Here is an 18,004-nt window from a genome sequence, read left to right on the forward strand (position 1 = left end):
AGAGCCAGGCTATGATGGGTGGCAGATGGGCCTGCCAGCTGCTTGTGCTGGCTGTCCTGTGGGTAAGGACATCAGGCATCAGGGCTGCCATGCCAGCATCTTTTGCTAACGTGGCATTGACTTAAACCCCGACTGCACGAGGAGGGCTGGTTCGGCCAATGCAGTTGTCCTGAAGGGATGGCAAATGCTGGTGCTGAGGGTCCTTTTGGGCTGATAGTTACAGTTGGTGGGGCTGGGCAGCCAGGCTCCACTGCTGCAGAGGGAGAGGATTCTGAGCAGGTGCTGGTGAAAGCAGCCTGGAGCTTCACTGAGCCTTCAGCATCACCTCCACGGGGAAATGGTCGCTGACAGCCAGGGCCTGCATGGGAACAGCAAGTAGGGACACAGTGTAACAGCGCTGCCAGCTTAGATCCACCTGGTGACGTGCAGCGAGTAACCTTCCCAGGGGCCTTTCCCTTGCCCAACCTCGAGACTGGCAACATCCCCAGCTGGGTCTCAGAAAGGGTGAAGATCTCCCTTAGCCTTACAGAGCTAGAACTGTCCCCAAGCTGGAGGTTCCTAGGGGAAGGGCCTGACACCCCTGACTTTCAAGCTGTATGTTTCTAGGGAGAGAAGAGCTTGTTTAGAGAAGTTTTAAATGCACTAGTTATTGTTTTCCTTATCTATGGTGCCCTGTATAGCTATGAACTCCTGGCCACTAAAGACACCTACCCAGGAAGGGATGTAAAAAATAGTTCCCACCACCTTTGCGACAACTCTCGGATGCTGCTGGGCTAGCATGGAGCGCACACAGAGAGTGGGACGGGGAGCTGTGGTGTACGGAGCTTCATCACTTGTGAGTGCTGCAGGCATCCAAAACTCCCAATGATAAAACCTTGAGAGCTCACCTTTTCCTGGCTGAGTTGCAGACATCCCTGTCATTGTTTCAAAACGTTTTATAAACGAGGATGCTTGGGTCTGGCCAGAGGCCCTGTCTGGTCCTTAAGGATGCCCCTAGTATGACTGTCCCACATAGCCAGGGGTCTACCCTGGAATTTAACAGGCAGGAAGAGCTTCACTGTCTAAAGGAATTAAATGTTTGCTCTCTGGGGATCAGTTTCAGCCCACGGTACCTCGGCATCCTCCAGTTTGAAAGTGTGTTGGAAATTATAGACAGCAGCAGACTTGGGCTTGATGCTTTTCTTCAGCTTGGAGCCACACACCACAATCCTGGAACACGACAACACAAGACTCAGGGTTAAACCCTGCACTTTCCAGGGGCTTTCATTTCAGATTCAAACACAGCAAGGAAAAGCCCCGACTCCGAGGATCTGGGGTTAGTATCAGTGGGGCTGAGAGAGAGCTCAGTGCCAGGCTAGTCCTCAGCCCTTCTTTTCCCGGCCACCAAATGCCATCATCTGCTATTGTCTGTGCCTGGCCTCCGAGAGCTGCTCTCTGCTGAGAAACAAGAACTAAGACCCTAGGCAAAGAAGCCCCCACCCAAGGCTTTCACTGGAGCTCTCCTAGTTCAGCCACAAGAGGGAATGCAGGCATAGGCAGCCAGCAAAGGCAGAAAGCCCTGTGAGTCCTGATCACAACTGCTCTGTGGATCCACCAGACGGAGGATCCCCATCAGCAGCTGCATTCACTCTCATGTCCTCCGTGTGCTGCGCTCATGTTGCCCACGCGATCGGCCTGCTGGCTGCAGCCGACCCTTCCCCCAGCACGCATGCACACCCTCCCACACACAGCCATTCTCCTGACAGGCCAAAGCCACTCTGCCTGTTCTGAGACTTGTTAACAGCCCACCAGGAAATACAGAGAGAACCCTTAGAAATCTCCCCTGTCTGCAGGTGGGTCTCTGCCTGTGCCGGGAGCCGGGGTCTCTCCCTGCAGGGCCAGAGGAATGTTAAGGCCCCAGGGCTGCGCCACGCTTGCCAAGAGAGGCCTGCCCATTGCGACGCTCGGAAAGGCGGCGTCTCACCTGTCATAGGCGCAGTCTGACTTCCCAACGGTGGTGTCTGCGCTGTCAGGGATGAGCCACTCGAACACCTCGCTGGTGCGCAGGCGGATGGACCCCCAGTCCCCTTTCTTGACGTAGGAGCAGTCGGCGTTGAAGTCTCCCAGGAACATGATATTCTGTGGAAGGAACAGCGTGAATGGGCTGGTGTTTGGTGCTGGCAGGCACTGGGACCGGGCACGAAAGAGACCGGCATGCAGGCAATAGCTCCATTAGGCATTCTGTGCCTGAGAATGGGCTTTGGGCCCTTTGGACTGCGCTGTGAGGACTGAGTGAAAAGCAGAATTTGCATCCCGGGAAAGGGCTGAAATTTCACTGTTTGGTTTTGTCTTGAATTGGGACGAAAAGTCAAAATATCAGTTTTACATGGAGTGGAAAGTTTTGATTTGGAAAGGTCTAAACCTTTTGTTTTGGGTCAGATGTTAAAAGGCATGTGCGGAAGATGTTGCATTGCCTCATGGGAGTTGTAGTTCAGGGGCCTTATACCCCCATTCACCCACTGGGCCATGTTCCCTGACCAGACTACATCTCCTATGATGGAACACACCATGGATCAGGCAGAGGGGAGACTGTGGTGTATCATGGGAGATGTAGTCCATCCAGAGATCCCATGGGGAGAATGGGTAATGAGGAACCTGAACTACCACTCACATGAGGCTCTGTTGCAGAGCTGGCAGATGCCGTTCACTGCCAAACCTCCTCAAAATGAAATGTTTTGATGCCGTTCAACAATCTAAAACCCTGTGCTTCGGGTCAACATGACCCTACATCAGATAGTTTGTTTCCATTTTCCTGCAGGAAAATCTAAATTTTTCCCCAAAGAAAATGTTGATTTTGCAGAAACTGCATTTTCCATCAAAAAGGCATTTAACCAGCCACCAACCTCCCAGAGACTGATGCAGAACCAGGCACTAGGCACAGAGCTCTGGCACTCTGCCAGCAGAGGCTGTCCATGCAGGAGCAGCCTCTTGGAACCAGGGGAGCTCTGAGTGCTGGCTGGTGAGTCTTGCCCACATGCTCAGGGTTTAGCTGATCGCCATATTTGGGGTCGGGAAGGAATTTTCCTCCAGGGCAGATTGGCAGAGGCCCTGGAGGTTTTTCGCCTTCCTCTGCAGCGTGGGGCATGGGTCACTTGCTGGAGGATTCTCTGCACCTTGAGGTCTTTAAACCACGATTTGAGGACTTCAGTAACTCAGGCATAGGTTAGGGGTTTGTTACAGGAGTGGGTGGGGGAGATTCTGTGGCCTGCGTTGTGCAGGAGGTCAGACTAGATGATCATATTGGTCCCTTCTGACCTTAAAGTCTATGAGTCTGTCTAAAAACTGCCCGGTCTGTGCCCCACAGAGCCAGGCCTGCAGGAGGTGGTGATGGCACATGGTCTGCGTCAGAGAAACGTGGGTGTTTTTGTGGCATTTAGCCACCGTCCCATGGAGCCGGAGACACAGACGGCTATTTACACTGGGGGTAGGGTGACCAGACAGCAAGTATGAAAAATCGGGACAAGGGGTGGGGGGTAGTAGGAGCCTATAAAAGAAAAAGACCAAAAAAATGGGGATTGTCCCTATAAAATCGGGACATCTGGTCACCCTAACTGGGGGTGAGTAAGGCTGCTGTCAGTGGAACTATGCCAGCATCACCCTGGAGCTGTCTGGGAGCAGACTCCAGACCATGGAGCATCCCAGCCAGCTGTTCTGGGAATGAGATCTCAGCTGATCGCCTGCGCAGCTGGCTCCTTCCTAGCCAATGTGGTGGCCCAGAGGCAGCAGCCGATGGACGCTGTGGGTTCCACAGGAACTGTATAGTTAATACCAACCCAGCTGTAAGCAAGGGTGAGAGGGAGCTGGGTTCTCTGGCCTGGACGATGAAGGAGCTCAGACTGGATGGTCAGAATGGGCCCTTCTGGCCGTAACAGCTGTGACTCTAAAGCCCCTTCATACATTCACATAGGTGGGGATGGGTTTGCACACGGATACATCTGCTTACGTCAGTCCCCCACTTGTCAATGACATCTAAGTAGACATCATAGAGGGCGTCGATCTCTGCCACAGCCTCGCTGGGGGGTGTATGCAGGGGCACCAGCACAAACTCCTGCACCTCTGCAGAGACACAAGTTACAGAGTCATCACATACGTGCACAGAGAGCCATCTCGCACACATGCAAAGCTCTCACAGACACACACACAGTCATCACACACGTGCACACACCCAGCCAGCCATCGCGCGCGCACACACACACAGCCATCTTGCGCACACACAGAACTTTCACACACACAGTCATCACACATGTACACTCACCCAGTCATTGCACATATACACACAGAGAGCCATCTCGCACACATGCAGAGCTTTCACACAGACACCTCACACTCACACACACCCAGCCATCATACACACACACTCAGAGCCATCATACACGTGTGCACACATTCAGAGCCATCATACATACGCAGTCTTGTACCATAAGTTTGTCCGTCAGCTTCAGTAACACCCCCAGCAGCGCTGCCCTGGGGCGCCCTGACCTAGTGGGGACAAGAGTGCCTCCGCCCAGGGGACATGTTCAGCTCTCTCCCTTCGTCTACATCGGGGTGGGAAAACGTTTGGCCCAAGGGCCACATCTGGGTGGGAAAATTGCATGCAGGACTATGAATGTAGGGCTGAGGCAGGGGGTTGGGGTGCGGGGTGTGGTGTGCAGGAAGGGGCTCAGGGCAAGGGTTTGAGGGCTCAGGGCAGAGGGTTGGGGTGTGGCAGGGGACTCAAGGCAGAGGCTTTGGGGGCTCAGGGCAGGGGGTTGGGTGCAGGAGGGGTGCGGCAGGGGGGTTGGGGTGCGGGGTGCAGGAGGGGTTTAGGGTGCGTGCTCCGGCCCAGCACCGCTTCCCTTGAGTGGCTCCGGGGTGGCAGCAGTGCACAGTGGGGCTAAGGCAGGCTCCCTGCCTGCCCTGGCCCTGCGCCGCTCCCGGAAGTGGCCAGCATGTCCGGCAGTGGCTCCTGGGGGTGGGGTGGGGCAGGCGGCTCCGCCATGCGCTGCCCTTGCCTGCGGGTACCACACCCGAAGCTCCCATTGAGTGCGGTTCCCCATTCCCGGCCAATGGGAGCTGTGGGGGGTGGTGCCTGCAGGCAAGGGCAGCACACGGAGCCCTCTGTCCCCTCCTCCCCCCGGGCTGCAGAGACGTGGTGCCGGCCGCTTCCGGGAGCGGTGCGGGGCCAGGGCAGGCAGGGAGCCTGCCTTAGACCTGCTGTGCCATGGGGCTGGCAGTCCCACGGGCCAGATTGAAAGCCCTGATGGGCCGGATCCAGCCCGCGGGCCGTAGTTTGCCCTCCCCTGGTCTACATCCATGAGTGTCCTGTCCCCTATTAGCCAACATAGCCAGAGCCCTGTGCCCCACTGGGTGGGTGAGAATGGGGAATCTGGAGTGGAGATCCGAGCATCTCACGACATCCCTCCTGTGCAGCTCTCACTATGCACATATGCCAGGTTGTAGCTGAATGTGACTGCAGGGTTCAGTCCCGCACGTACTGTATGAGCCAGTACCCTCTGCTGGGGGGAGTGGACCCCCACAGCCACACTTCCCAGACCTAGCAGAGTCTCCCTGTCCTCCAGCAGCAGGGCCTGAGCCCAGAGCAGGAGGGCCGGGTCCCTCCCTGCCGGAGGCAGTGACAATGCACCCGTCCTGGGGCCATGAATCTGTCACCCCCTCAGCGCAGCACACGAGCCAGCACGTGGCTCCTGCATCGCTCAGAGCTACCCCTTCCCAGACATTCACCCTACTTGAGGATGCGGCTCGCCAGCCTGCTCCAGCTCAGTGGGGCTCACGGCTACTCTGAGTCTCTCACTGGTGCCTTGAGCTCCAGGATGGTGCAAACCGGCGGCAGGGCCCTGCGTGGGGCTGGGCGGGGGCTCAGCAGGGCTGGGGTCACTCCTGCCAGCGGGCTCTGCTTACTCGAGTTGGGGGACGAGAACTTCACGATGAAGGGCTCCCGACTGAAGGTGTTGCTTGGGTCTGGGTACTGGTACGTGGCCACTACAGACACCACCTGCGTCCTGGGGGGAAACAGCAGGGAGGGGAGAGAGTTAGTAAGAGGATGGGAAGGGGGCTCCGGCTGTTCATGCCAGAGGGTTTGGCTTGGTAGGGGTTCCCCACCCCTCAGTCCTAACCCACAGCCCCCTACTGTCCCAGCCCTTGGCTCCCCACCCACAGCTGTGCCAGTGCCCCTCAATCCTGACCCACAGCCCCCTACTGTCCCAACCCTTGGCTCCCCACCCACAGTTCTGCCAGCACCCCTCAATCATGACCCACAGCCCCCGACCTTCCCAGCCTGGGCTCCCCACCCACAGCTCTGCCGGTGCCCCTCAATCCCAGCCTGCTGCACCCTGGTCCCCAGCTCCTACAGTGCAGCTTTGTCAGTACATCTCCAGCCTAATGTGTCACCAGACGGCAGACCTCTCATGCCCAGTGGATCACCTGCTGCTACAGCTCCTCAGTGCTGAGACCTTCCTTGTCAACACAGGAGACGTTGGTCCTGAGGCAATGGGCCAGATCCTCAGCTGGTGTCAGTTGATATAGCTCCACGGCCCTCAGTGGCGCTGCCCCCATCAACACCAGCTGCAGCTCTGGCCCATTGTTCATTAGTTCATTTGTTCAGCTGTTTGAACACAGTGGGGTGGTCTGGGGCAGTAGGGTCCCTTTGGTCCATCTCAGAGCTACTTGCTAAGCCAGCCCCAGGGTGCTGAGAGCCTCAGGCAGCAATGGGTCACTATACATTTTGTTCATTTTTGTCCATGACTCTGTTCTCTGTTATTTGACTCGGGTTTTAACACATCAGGACTGCTCGGATACAGCCCGATACTGATGTCCTCTAGAGCAGTGATTCTCAACCTGTGGTCTACGGACCCCTGGGGGTCCACGGACTACGTCTAAGGAGTCCACAAAAGATTTAGCCTGAGACCCAGGTGAATCTCCAAGCTCCTGTGGATGCCCAAGGAGTGACAGAGCTGCTGAGAGCCCCATAGGCTGAGGAGCCCAAATACCTTGGAGATGCCAGGGCCACGTCACCTGGACAGCGTAGGAAGGAGCTCAGGGGAATTAGTCAATGTGCTGGATGGTGTCAGTGTGTTTCAGAGGGATGCCCTTCTGACAAAGTGGCAAACATACTTGGCACTGAGCTGGGACCTGGTGAAGCAGGGAGCAACCGGGTCCCCCTACCTGGCTGCCACCCACCCTGGGTGGTGGCTCACTCCCCTGACTGGCCATTAGGCCCCACAGGCCTGAAGGAGAGGGCAGACAGGGCCGCCCAGAGGGGGGGGCAAGTGGGGCAATTTGCCCCAGGCCCCAGGCCCCGCAGGGGCCTCCATGAGTATGTCGGAGGCTCCCCCTGCCTCCGTCTTCCCCCATCCCCTGGCGTCTCAGCTGGTAAGGGGACGGGGCTGCGAGCGGCGGGAGCTCAGGCCCCTCTGGAAACACCACGCCACTGCAGCGCTGGATGCGGCGCGCTAAGACTCCGGGAGAGGGGGTAAGTGGCATGGTAAGGGGCCGGGCACCCCCGAACCCCATCCCCCACAGCCCTGACCCCAGCTCTGAGCCGGGCACCCCCCTAACCCCATCCCCCATAGCCCTGAACCCCAGCTCCGAGCCCAGCCCCTCTGAGCTGGGCACCCCCTGACCCCATCCCCCCACAGCTCTGACCCCCACCTCCGAGCCCAGCCCCTCTGAGCCGGGCACCCCCCCGACCCCATCCCCCCCAGAGCCCAGCCCCCCAGCTCCGAGCCCAGCCCCTCTGAGCCGGACACCCCCCTGGCCCCATCTCCCCACAGCCCTAAGCCCAGCCCCTGTGAGCCGGACACCTCCCGACCCCATCCCCCCCACAGCCCTGACCTCCAGCTCTGAGCCCAGCCCCTCTGAGCCGGACACCTCCCCGACCCCATCCCCTCACAGCCCTGAGTCCAGCCCCTGTGAGCCGGGCACCCCCCAACCCAGAGCCCAGCTCCCCATCCAGCCCTGGCCAACAGCAGCACCACCCCCAGGCAGCTACAGCCCATTGGCACCAACCATCACCATCACCCAGCAACAGCCCATTATGTAACTGCAAATGTATACATACCATTAAAGCATTTAATGTTTTTAAATAATGTATTTAGTGTATTTTCAAATTATTACAAATTAATATTTGAATGTATTTCACTGGTTATTTTTTACATTTCCAAATATATGTTACTATAGTATTGCAACTTTTTTTTATGGAAGGGGCCCCCGAAGTTGCTTTGCCCCAGGCCCCCTGAATCCTCTGGGCGGCCCTGAGGGCAGATATACTAAATCTGGCCGTTGGGCCACACAGCCCTGAGGGAGGGCACTCATATTGATTTTTGCCCCTTGGCTACGCTGTCCCAAGACAAGGGGTGATCGTACAAACTCAGCTGCGGGGAAATAATAAACCTCACCCTGCCCCAAGAGGGGATGGGGGGTGCTTGTCCCATGACGTCCCCCAAGCAAATATCGCCCAGGCAGGAAATGCTGCATGTGGGACATGCTGCCCAATGGACGTTTTTAGAAGAATGGAAATACACAGCTACTGTGACGCAAAGGGCCTTAGCTCTGACCCCCAGATCCCAGCCCTCACTCCCCCCAGACCATGAGATCACCTTGTGCCCAAACACTATGGGCCTCAGTCTTGTTTAAACTAAGACCCCTCTACACCACCCTGCCAGCTTAAAGGGGCCTGAGAGGAGGTGTGAAGGGGCCACTCTGTGTGAGGCCAGGAGCACCACAGACGCCGTGGGTCAAGTTCCCCAGGAGTTGCTGCTGATGTACACAGGGGTGGCAAGCCAGGCCTGTCTCCGGGCTGGCAGCTGCTGATCCAGCCTCTCCCGTGAGCCCCGTTACCTGTAGATGAAGAGGTACATCTCCATGTAGTTCTCCCGACCCAGGGGCTCGCTGATCTCGTAGCTGTACTGATGCTCCGATGCACTGAGGGGGGACACAAAGGAGAACAGCGATGATGACCTCACAGGCTGGCCTCGGGTCTGAGCCTCCCTCTCCGACAGTGTCAGTGGGGTGCCCCCAATGTACCCAGCGAAAGTGCCAAGGGAACCAGGCCCTGGGCGCAGACCTGACAGATAAACACTTTCAGTCCCCCATGAGCCATTCCTCACTTTACTCTCCCTCTGCTCCCCTTTGCCCTGCACTTCGTGTGGGGCAGAGGAGGGTCCTGGCACTAGGCACTTACTTGGCACTCAGGTCTTCTCCCTACAGATACCAGCTAATTAGGCAGCCCACAATGCTCTTGCGCCCTGTGCTCGCACCTTTCACAGCTGATCTCCAGCCTGCACTCTTGTGTGGGCCCTCTGCGCGCCCACCAACTGCAGAAGCTGAAGGAGACTCTCTCACTGTCAGGCCTAGGACACATGGTTACGCGCCACCTGCTGCTGCACAGGGCACGAGTCCCTTCCTGACACTGACACAGCCCTGTGCACGCATACGTGGCCCCGTCCAGCTGAGGACCTTGTGCTGACAAGGCTGGATTCGGCCTCCCAGACCCTGGAGCATGGAGTCAGCCCCTTTGCCTGGTGGCTGCTCTATGGCCTCGTTTATTACTGTGACATTGTCTAATTAAAATATGACCATTCAAATCATTGTTGCTACCACTGTTATATAATTGCAACAAATCTTATACAAAGTGTGATGTATGGCCAGAAAGCGTTAAGCATCCTTCAGGATAAATGACACAGAGTCAACCATTAGAGACGTGTGAATGGTAATTAGGGCCACTCCATACTAGATAGGCTAGAACTTTGAAATGCAAACCTGTATTGTTAGAGAAATGGAGGGGATGGTAATTGTATATGTATACTTATATCTTGTAAATGTTAGCCAGGAGTTCCTGTGTGTCACTATAGCTATTGATTCAGAGATCAAAAGGGAATATTAACATTTAAATGAACTGCAAACATAGGATATCACTTTAATCGTCTCTCTTTCAAATGTATAGCAAATCACCTGAGAATGATGGAAAACGGGCAATTGCCTTATGTTAATCTGTGTAGATAATTACCAGCGATGCTTAGGAAATGGATCCACTTCAAAGTCCGCCTGAGTGCCTATTGTTTGCCTAAGGTCTTGAGCTATCACAAAAAGGCCTGAAACTGTATAAAGATGCCTTGGGTCCCAATCCTTTTGATCTATGACGTGCATGATGCTTCATGCAAGGGAAGTTTAAGTTGTAAGGCTGAGATCCCAGTCCTAAACTGGAACACCCTGAATATAAACATTGAACTTTAACCTATGAACTCATTCTGAAAGAACTCTGCAACTACAAAACTCACCATCTCTACTATAAATTTAATCTCAAGAACTGTACTCATGTCTGTATGTATATTGATCTTTTAACCAATACTCTCTTCTTTTTTTAAAAAAAATTTAGTTCAGTGAATAAGAATTGGTTGTAGCATGTATTTGGGTAAGATCTGGAATATTCCCTTAACCTGGGAGGTGATGTGTCCGATCCTTTGGGATTAAGCACTTTCTTATATGATGAATAAGATTTTCAGCAATTCTCATCATATCTGACTTGGGTTTCTGGGTGGAGGCCTGAGGCTGGGGTGCTTTAAGGGAACTGTGTTATTGACTTCTGGGTAGCCAGTGAGGTATTATAGAAGCAGTTTTGTGCTGGTTTGGTAACTCTAAGTATTGGAAAATCCACCAGCTTTGGGAATTGTCTGCCCCGTTCTTTGCAGTTCACCCTGATTGAGTGACCTCAGTTGGCTCCCCTGGGACTCTGGTCACAATCACTGATGGGGACTGAGACATGTCCCTGCCACCCACTCTGGAGGTTACCTGTTGAGCTGGTCCAGGAGGCTGGTCACGGCACTGAGATCGGCGTCCCGCACCTCCTGCACCAGGGCGATGTCGTACCGTGACAGGATCTGCGGGCGGCACAGGGGCAGCTGTCAGCGCACAGCCGGGAGCAAACGGCGGCTCTGTTCCCTGCCCTGACATGGACCGGCTGTGGGCTGGGTGCAGAGCGCTGGGCTCTGCGGTCAGTGGACACCGGCACGGTACAATACGCAGCCCCAGAGAAGGACGCGCCATTCGAATTGTACATGTGCAATGGGCCAGCCTCACGGACAAGGCTAGAGCCCCACTGGGGGACGGATGGAGCCCCCCAACTCTGCAACCTGGGGAATCAAGGTAGTAGCAGGTGCCTGTGCCCTGCCAGTCTCACCAGGGCATGGATGTCATCCCCGAGAGGGGGAGCCTGGGACACAGAGAGGGGAAGGGACTTGCCTGGGGTCACAGAACAGTGAAGAGCCTGGCCTCTTGACGCACAGCCTCAGCACCCCCTCAGAGCTAAGAGACAAGGAGGGGACACCATGCAGCAAAACCCAGGTCCTGCTCCAGGTCCTGGCCTGGGTCACAGCGGAGCCTGTCTCTGACTGGGCCTGCTCCACACCAGAGCCCAGCCGCTGTGTAGGAGCGCAGAGCACTGCAGTCAGGAGTCCAGGCCCAGATTTGGGCTGGGTTGGGCCCATCTCTGTGGCTTCCCCCAGAGGTGAGCACAGGAATGGCGGTGCCTCTCCTCTGGCTTGAAAGTCGCTCTCTGTCCAGAGAGGAGGCAGCTGAGCCTGCCTATCATGCTACAGGACTGCAAAGAGCCCTGGGCAGGGTGCAATTGCAGTGCACCCAGCCAGCTCACAGCCTGGGCACCTCCTGGCTCAGTGCTATTTGGTTTCCCCGGTGCTCAGAGCCAGGGACGCCTGGCTGGTGGGTCTCTTTGCTCCTAGCAGTCGGGGGGGGGGGGGGGGGGACAAGGGGGTCAGGGAGGCAGAGGGGCCGTGTCTGCAGGCCGTGGGCTGGGTTCAGCACCAGAGGAATGGCCAGGCCAGCTGACCCAGCAACCGCTGAGCTGGCTGGGCTCTGAGCAAGGGCGCTTGAAAAGGCCCATCTCGCTGCCAGGCTGGGGTGGCCCTGGCAACCTCCAGCCATTTCCCAGGGTGAGGGGACCCTGTGACTAGACAAGTGGCATTTGTCCCAGGGTGAGGGAGGAATGGGGGAGGGGCACACTGGGCTCAGGGAGGTGCCAGTGTACCTGGCTGCTGAGCCCTGGCATCCCCAGCCTTTCTTCCATGCCACTGGCCCCTCCCGAGGGAGACTATAGAGGGGCTGCCAGTATGGGGCCTGGCTCTCCCTGGGGTAACCCCACCACCTGCAGTGAGGTTACCTTAGGGATGGATTTGGCCCAGCCTTTCACAGTCGTTTTCTGCCCACAGCCACTTTAAAGGGCTGGAACCAAGCAAGGTCCTGGGATATCAGCTCCCTGCCTGTCTCCAGCAGGAGATCCAGGATCCCAGCGGCCGCTCTGCCTCATCCACCCTGAACGTCCCCCCAGCAGGGCAAGTGTCACCAGCGGAGTCTGGCTGGAGTAACTGGGAGGTCCCCACTGCCCTGCCCCGGCAGCGAGTGCCCCCCGTTACCTAGCATGACGACATATGGAGCAGGGGCAGGGACTGTAGGGGCTGCCCACCCCAGCCACTAGCCCAACTAATGTGTTCTCCCAGTCCCAGTTCTCCCAGCCGCTCCTCTGCCAGCTGGGAGCTGGTGAGGGCCCAGGCGTAGGGTGACCAGGCAGCGAGTGTGAAAAATGGGGCCGGGGGTGGGGGTAATAGGCACCTATATAAGAAAAAGCTGCGAATATCAGGACTGTTCCTATAAAATTGGGACATCTGGTCATCCAAGGGCAGGGGGAGCTGAGTCCCAAGGCAGCAGGGTGTGGGGGTGAGTGTGATCAGCCTGGATCCACCCCTGTTCCCCAGCAGAGAGATCATTAGTTCCGTGACCCCCTGAATGAACCCCCAGTCCTCTGGAATCCCCCTGGGACTTGCCTGCTGTCATCCCCGAGATGGGGCCCTTTTAAAACCTTGCAAACACAAACCATCCCTGGCTGCCGCTGAGTTCCTGAGCTGGCCCTAGAACCAGCACTGCCAGTGCCTCAGCCCTTACCCCTGCCAAGCCGTAACTCCAGGCAGCCTGGAGCCCGGCGGCCTGTACTACTCACTTTCACGATGATGCCCGCGGTGGTCCCGTCAGACAGCTTGCTGTCTCCAAAGCTCTTGATGTTGAAAGCGCAGATTTTCAGGGTGGCGGCTGTGCGCAGTAGGTAGGCCAGGGACAGCAAGGCCAGCGCTGGCTTCATGGCCCCCATCCTGCAGGCAGGAAGGGACACAGCGTCTGTAGGGATCAGCGGAGAGGTTAGTGTATTGGCAAGGAGCAGGAAACGGCCTAGGAGTGCTGGCTGGGCTGGAATGATGGGGGGGCCTTGTGATGTGCATAGCCTGCTGACAGAGGATGCATGTACTAAACTAAACTGCACCTATCACAACCCTCCAGGAAGTCAGTCAGTGTCATTATCCCTAATTTGCACATAAGGAAATTAAGGCAAAGAAAGGGGAAGGGACTTGCCCAATGTCACCCAGTGAATCAGCAACAGAGCTGGGAAAAGAACCCAGGAGTCCTGGCTCCCAGTCACCTGTTTTAGCCCCCAGACAACCATCTGTAAAGTTACCACAGGTATGGGGCAGCCTTTCTGTATGTTCCCTTCATTAACCCTGCGTGCCTGTATATCTGAAAATAGCCCAGAGCAAGTGATTGCATTAAACAGCGTTAATGTGAACTTGGACACAGAAGGATGAGAGAAGCTGGGACAAGGAACAAGCTGCTAGTCATCTCTGTTGGTGCTCATGTTGGCTACAGATCCACTAATACTCAAAGCTGGGAACCCTCCCACTTCCTCCCCACTCACACGCATCTCCCCATTTACTTCCCAAAAAGGGGCAGGGACAGTTGCAATTTCTTCCACATTGTAGCAAGCATGGCTGGTTCAGGAATTGGAGGATCCCTTACCACTAAGATGACAGATTTGTATGGTGTCTGCATGTCACAGATTGTTGGACTGTCTGCTATAGGGGTTCCTAAGGTCATACGGCCCTGCATTTGTAGGGTTAATTGCTAAAACAGGGGGGTTGACTGCAAAGACAGGGGTGCTCACTCTCTAAGTGAAAAAATGTACTGCTTTCTCCCCCGACCACTTTGTTTTAGCAAGAAAATTAGTTACAGAATTTTCCCCAAGTTTTTTAGGGTTAATTTGTGTGTTATATCAATTAAACTTTTTCAAATATTTATACACAGCATACATTCTAATATCCAGTACATTTTTACACATAGTAGAAAGGAAAATAATATGACAAATAAATAAAATATAGCCCCCTTGAGTTTATATAAACCCTGTGAGGATAATAAACTTTCATTGACTGCTTATCCTTGGGAGATATAGGTAGAAACCTTTTGAAAGTTTTTTTTCTTAGCTTTAACATTTTGCAACATTGTTTAAGGTTTAACTTAATTCAGTGAGGTTTGCCCAGGATAGAGCAGGAACTGGCGGGATCTGTCTCAAGAGACAGAGAGTTGGTGGACACCCAGCTGTAGTAAGGAATTCATGCTTTCAGCTGCATATGATTTGGGTATGGATGCTATTGGGTTAGGACCTGGAACAGTAACCATGACAGGCATTCTGTCACAGTCATGTTTATGCTGAGCAAGGCTGGGGCTCTTGCTTCAACCCCAGGTTGCACAATATCTGGAAAAGGGTGAGTTTCATAAAGACCTGGCAGATCGTAACAGGCAGACTTTGTAACTGCTGCAGTGACATGGCAATCAGTTATTGCTACATGATCATTTCCCAGAGAACAACCACAACAATGCAGCCCTGGTGAACCATACGGTCAGACCCCAGCATATTCCATGGTTCCGATAAACAAGTTAGCACAAAGCAGTGGAGCCAAATCACCATGATCTTGAGCAGCAGTTCAGAAAGAATAGAGGAAACAGGGTTACTTACAAAAGTTTCAGAAGTGAAATGTTTTCTAGAGGAGATGGGGAGAAATAAGGGTTGTCTTCAAGGAGCATAAAAATAACAACTCCTGTATCTATTAACTTATTAAACCAACAACATTTAACTAATAGCCCGCATGACAATAAGCAAGCAACAAAGCATTCTATACATATGCTTAATACTTTGATTTACCTCCTTTTACTTTTTCTCCTACCCTCCCCCCCTCCTCCCCTGCAATTTTTTGCAGGTTAGAAGGGTGGTGAGTAGGGTTTTGTTTTCCCCTATTTGCATTTATTAATTTCATTTTGACATTTACATCAGGTATCGCCTTGTTTAAAGGGGCATCTATTTCAAAGGCATGGTGTCATTGCTACAACAAAGCCAGCTGACATTAGTTACTTGTGTTCAGCTTCAGAGTCCAAGATCCATTGTTTAAATATAAAACAAAGGTTTGAGGACTTCAAAAATTAATTGCTTTGTTGGACATTTGTCTTGTTTTAGGACCAGCGTCCATGGGCAACAATTCACAGACAAAACCATTTAACAGTGCCTGCCAGGAAAGGCAATTCCTCCTTTATGTACAGCAACATGTTGGCTGCTAGCCTCAGAGTCCAAGTGATGTTGCTGCCTTTTGCTTTTCAGGGTCCCCTGTCAGCTTTTCACTTGGAACCAAATATCATAACTCAAAGGCAGAGCAACAATTGAAGACCTAATACCTTTAACTTTAAATTATCCCAGGAATTACTTGAATAATACTTTTACTTTAACAAGGCTAACTTGTCTCACCTTTACCATTTCATGTTCAAAATAAAATTTTTTAGCTCTTTAATTATTGAAGCAAATGGATTTTTAGCGGAATCCTTTGAAAGCCAATTTATTTGACACATACATTTCACATACACCTTCCTTTTTAAATAGGGTTGTATTGACAGGGAGTGTTCATTTAGGTCCTTTAAACCTTTCACAATCGCACAACTTTATTGCATCTCGTGTTAAGTACCTTTTGCTTAAAATTTGAATTAATTTTAATTAATTAATGGAGCTGTTTTTTCCATTCCCTTAATTCAGGCTCATGTGATTCCATGGACACGCACACCCATGCCCCCAGGAAGTGGGGTGAGGGGCATGAATCACACCAATATGCAAATTTCCAAAAGTATTTTATGGCACATTCAAATTTCCAAATCATGCAGTCGTGTAGTAGGAATTTTTACCTGCTTTGTAGCCAATAGCCAACTATATTTTGGGGGTCAGTCTAAAATTTGCTAAAATCATAATGCTTTCCTTTTTAAACTAGTAATTTTGGTTGCATTAGGGTTAACATTACAATTTCCTTTTAGGGGTGTGGTCTGGATCTACCATCAGGCTGATTTTATCTTTATTCCAAGCTGGTAGTTTCCCCAGATAATCTCTCTCATTTAGTTCTTCTCAGTTTCTCCTTCAGGACAACCACCCACAATTACCTTGTAGATCACTGATGTTTCTTGGACCTGCATAGCTGCATTCTCTCTTTCATCTAATGAGCACCTGAGTCTGTTTGAGTCTGTGGTTAATTCCTGCATCTTTTCCTTCCCTTTCTCATTTAATTTTCTTAGCTTTCTATACTCCTCAGCTCTCTCACTCAACGCTGCAATTTATCCCCTTCAATCATGAACCTGCTCTCTCAAGTCCTCCTGTTCCTTCCAGCACTTAACAGGATTCCCGGGACACCCTGCTTTGCCACAATGAATTGCTCCTGTGCCACCCGGGAAGCACTTCTCAACTCCTTAGGTTCTTTGCACCAACTTAACTTCCTCACCCTCATCTCACCACAATCGATCTGACATTCCTTGAGCTTTCCTCGTGGCCATTCTGAGCCAGAGCCACATTTACACTATTCATATTCTCAAGCAGCATTTTTAGTTCCCCATTTCGCTCCCTCTCTTAACTCCTTAATGTTAGGTGTCTTCTCAGCTTTTGACGTAAGCCATGAACACATGTGACCCCACGGATCGGTCTCAGATTGGATTAGGAGCACTGCAGTGTGCTAGACCAGGGATGGGCAAACTTTTTGGCCCAAGGGCCACATCCGGGTATGGAAATTGTATGGCGGGCCATGAATGCTCATGAAATTGGGGATTGGGGTATGGGAGGGGGTGAGGGCTCCGGCTGGGGGTGTGGGCTCTGGGGTGGGGCTGGGCATGAGGGGTTGGGGATGCAGGAGGGTGCTCCGGGCTGGGACCAAGGGGTTCGGAGGGCGGGAGCGGGATCAGGACTGGGACAGGGGGTTGGGGCGGGGGCAGGGCCGGCTCCGGGCACCAGCCTGGCAAGCAGGTGCTTGGGGCGGCCACTCCGGAGCGGGGCGGCACGTCCAGCTATTCGGCGGCAATTCGGCAGACGGTCCCTCACTCCCGCTCGGAGCGAAGGACCTCCCGCCGAATTGCTGCAGCCAAAACCCTGGAGCCGGCCCGGGGCAGGGTGTGTGTGTCAGGAGTGCAGGCTCTGGGTGGCGCTTACCTCAAGCAGTTCCTGGAAGCAGCAGCACATCCCCCCTCCAGCTCCTACATGGAGGCATGGCCAGGCAGCTCTGCATGCTGCCCCATCCACAGGTGCCGCCCCTGCAGCTCCCATTGGCTGCAGTTCCTGACCAATGGGAGCTGTGGGGGCGTGCTTGGGGCAGGGGCAGTGTGCGGAGCCCCTTGGCTGCCCCTACGCATAGGGGCTGGAGGGGGGACATGCTGCTGCTTATGGGAGCTGCGTGGAGTGGGGCAAGCCCTCGACACTGCTCCCCGGTTGGAGCACTGGAGCGGAGCAAGTCCCGGACCCCACTCCCCGGCAGAAGCTTGAGGGCCAAATTAAAATGTCTGAAGGGCCGGATGCAGCCCCTGGGCCGTAGTTTGCCCACCCCTGTGTTGAGCTCTCCACTGCCACTATACTAGGCCGAGCATTCCTGTCTGATACGCTCTCAAACACTACTACCTATCAAGGTGCCCATCCGGGCCACCAATTCGTTACCAACAATGGTTTTAGTAAGGTTCAAATTTATTCAGTGATTAAAGAGACCTCCGCATCAGTCAGCTTGATTGGATTTATTAAATAATTAATTAACTAGACAGCAGAAAGACTAAGAGTATAGTTACCACAGTCCAT

At 53.8% G+C, this 18,004-nt stretch overlaps 1 protein-coding gene across 1 annotated transcript; it reads right to left on the bottom strand.

Moving 5' to 3' along the window:
- Window positions 1-257: 257 nt before the first annotated feature.
- DNASE1L2 (deoxyribonuclease 1 like 2) lies at window positions 258-18,004 on the bottom strand. The gene is made up of 9 exons (XM_029911290.1): window positions 17,995-18,004; window positions 13,043-13,215; window positions 10,825-10,913; window positions 8,875-8,958; window positions 5,938-6,038; window positions 3,983-4,095; window positions 1,964-2,118; window positions 1,113-1,209; window positions 258-358 (listed from the first exon to the last, which is right to left on the bottom strand). The coding sequence occupies exons 1-9, from the start codon at window positions 18,002-18,004 to the stop codon at window positions 305-307; spliced, it is 876 nt and encodes a 291-aa protein (XP_029767150.1). The 3' UTR covers window positions 258-304.

This window comes from Terrapene carolina, unplaced genomic scaffold (genome assembly GCF_002925995.2).
Source record: "Terrapene carolina triunguis isolate 2854851 unplaced genomic scaffold, T_m_triunguis-2.0 Scaffold93, whole genome shotgun sequence".
NCBI lineage: Eukaryota > Metazoa > Chordata > Testudines > Emydidae > Terrapene > Terrapene triunguis.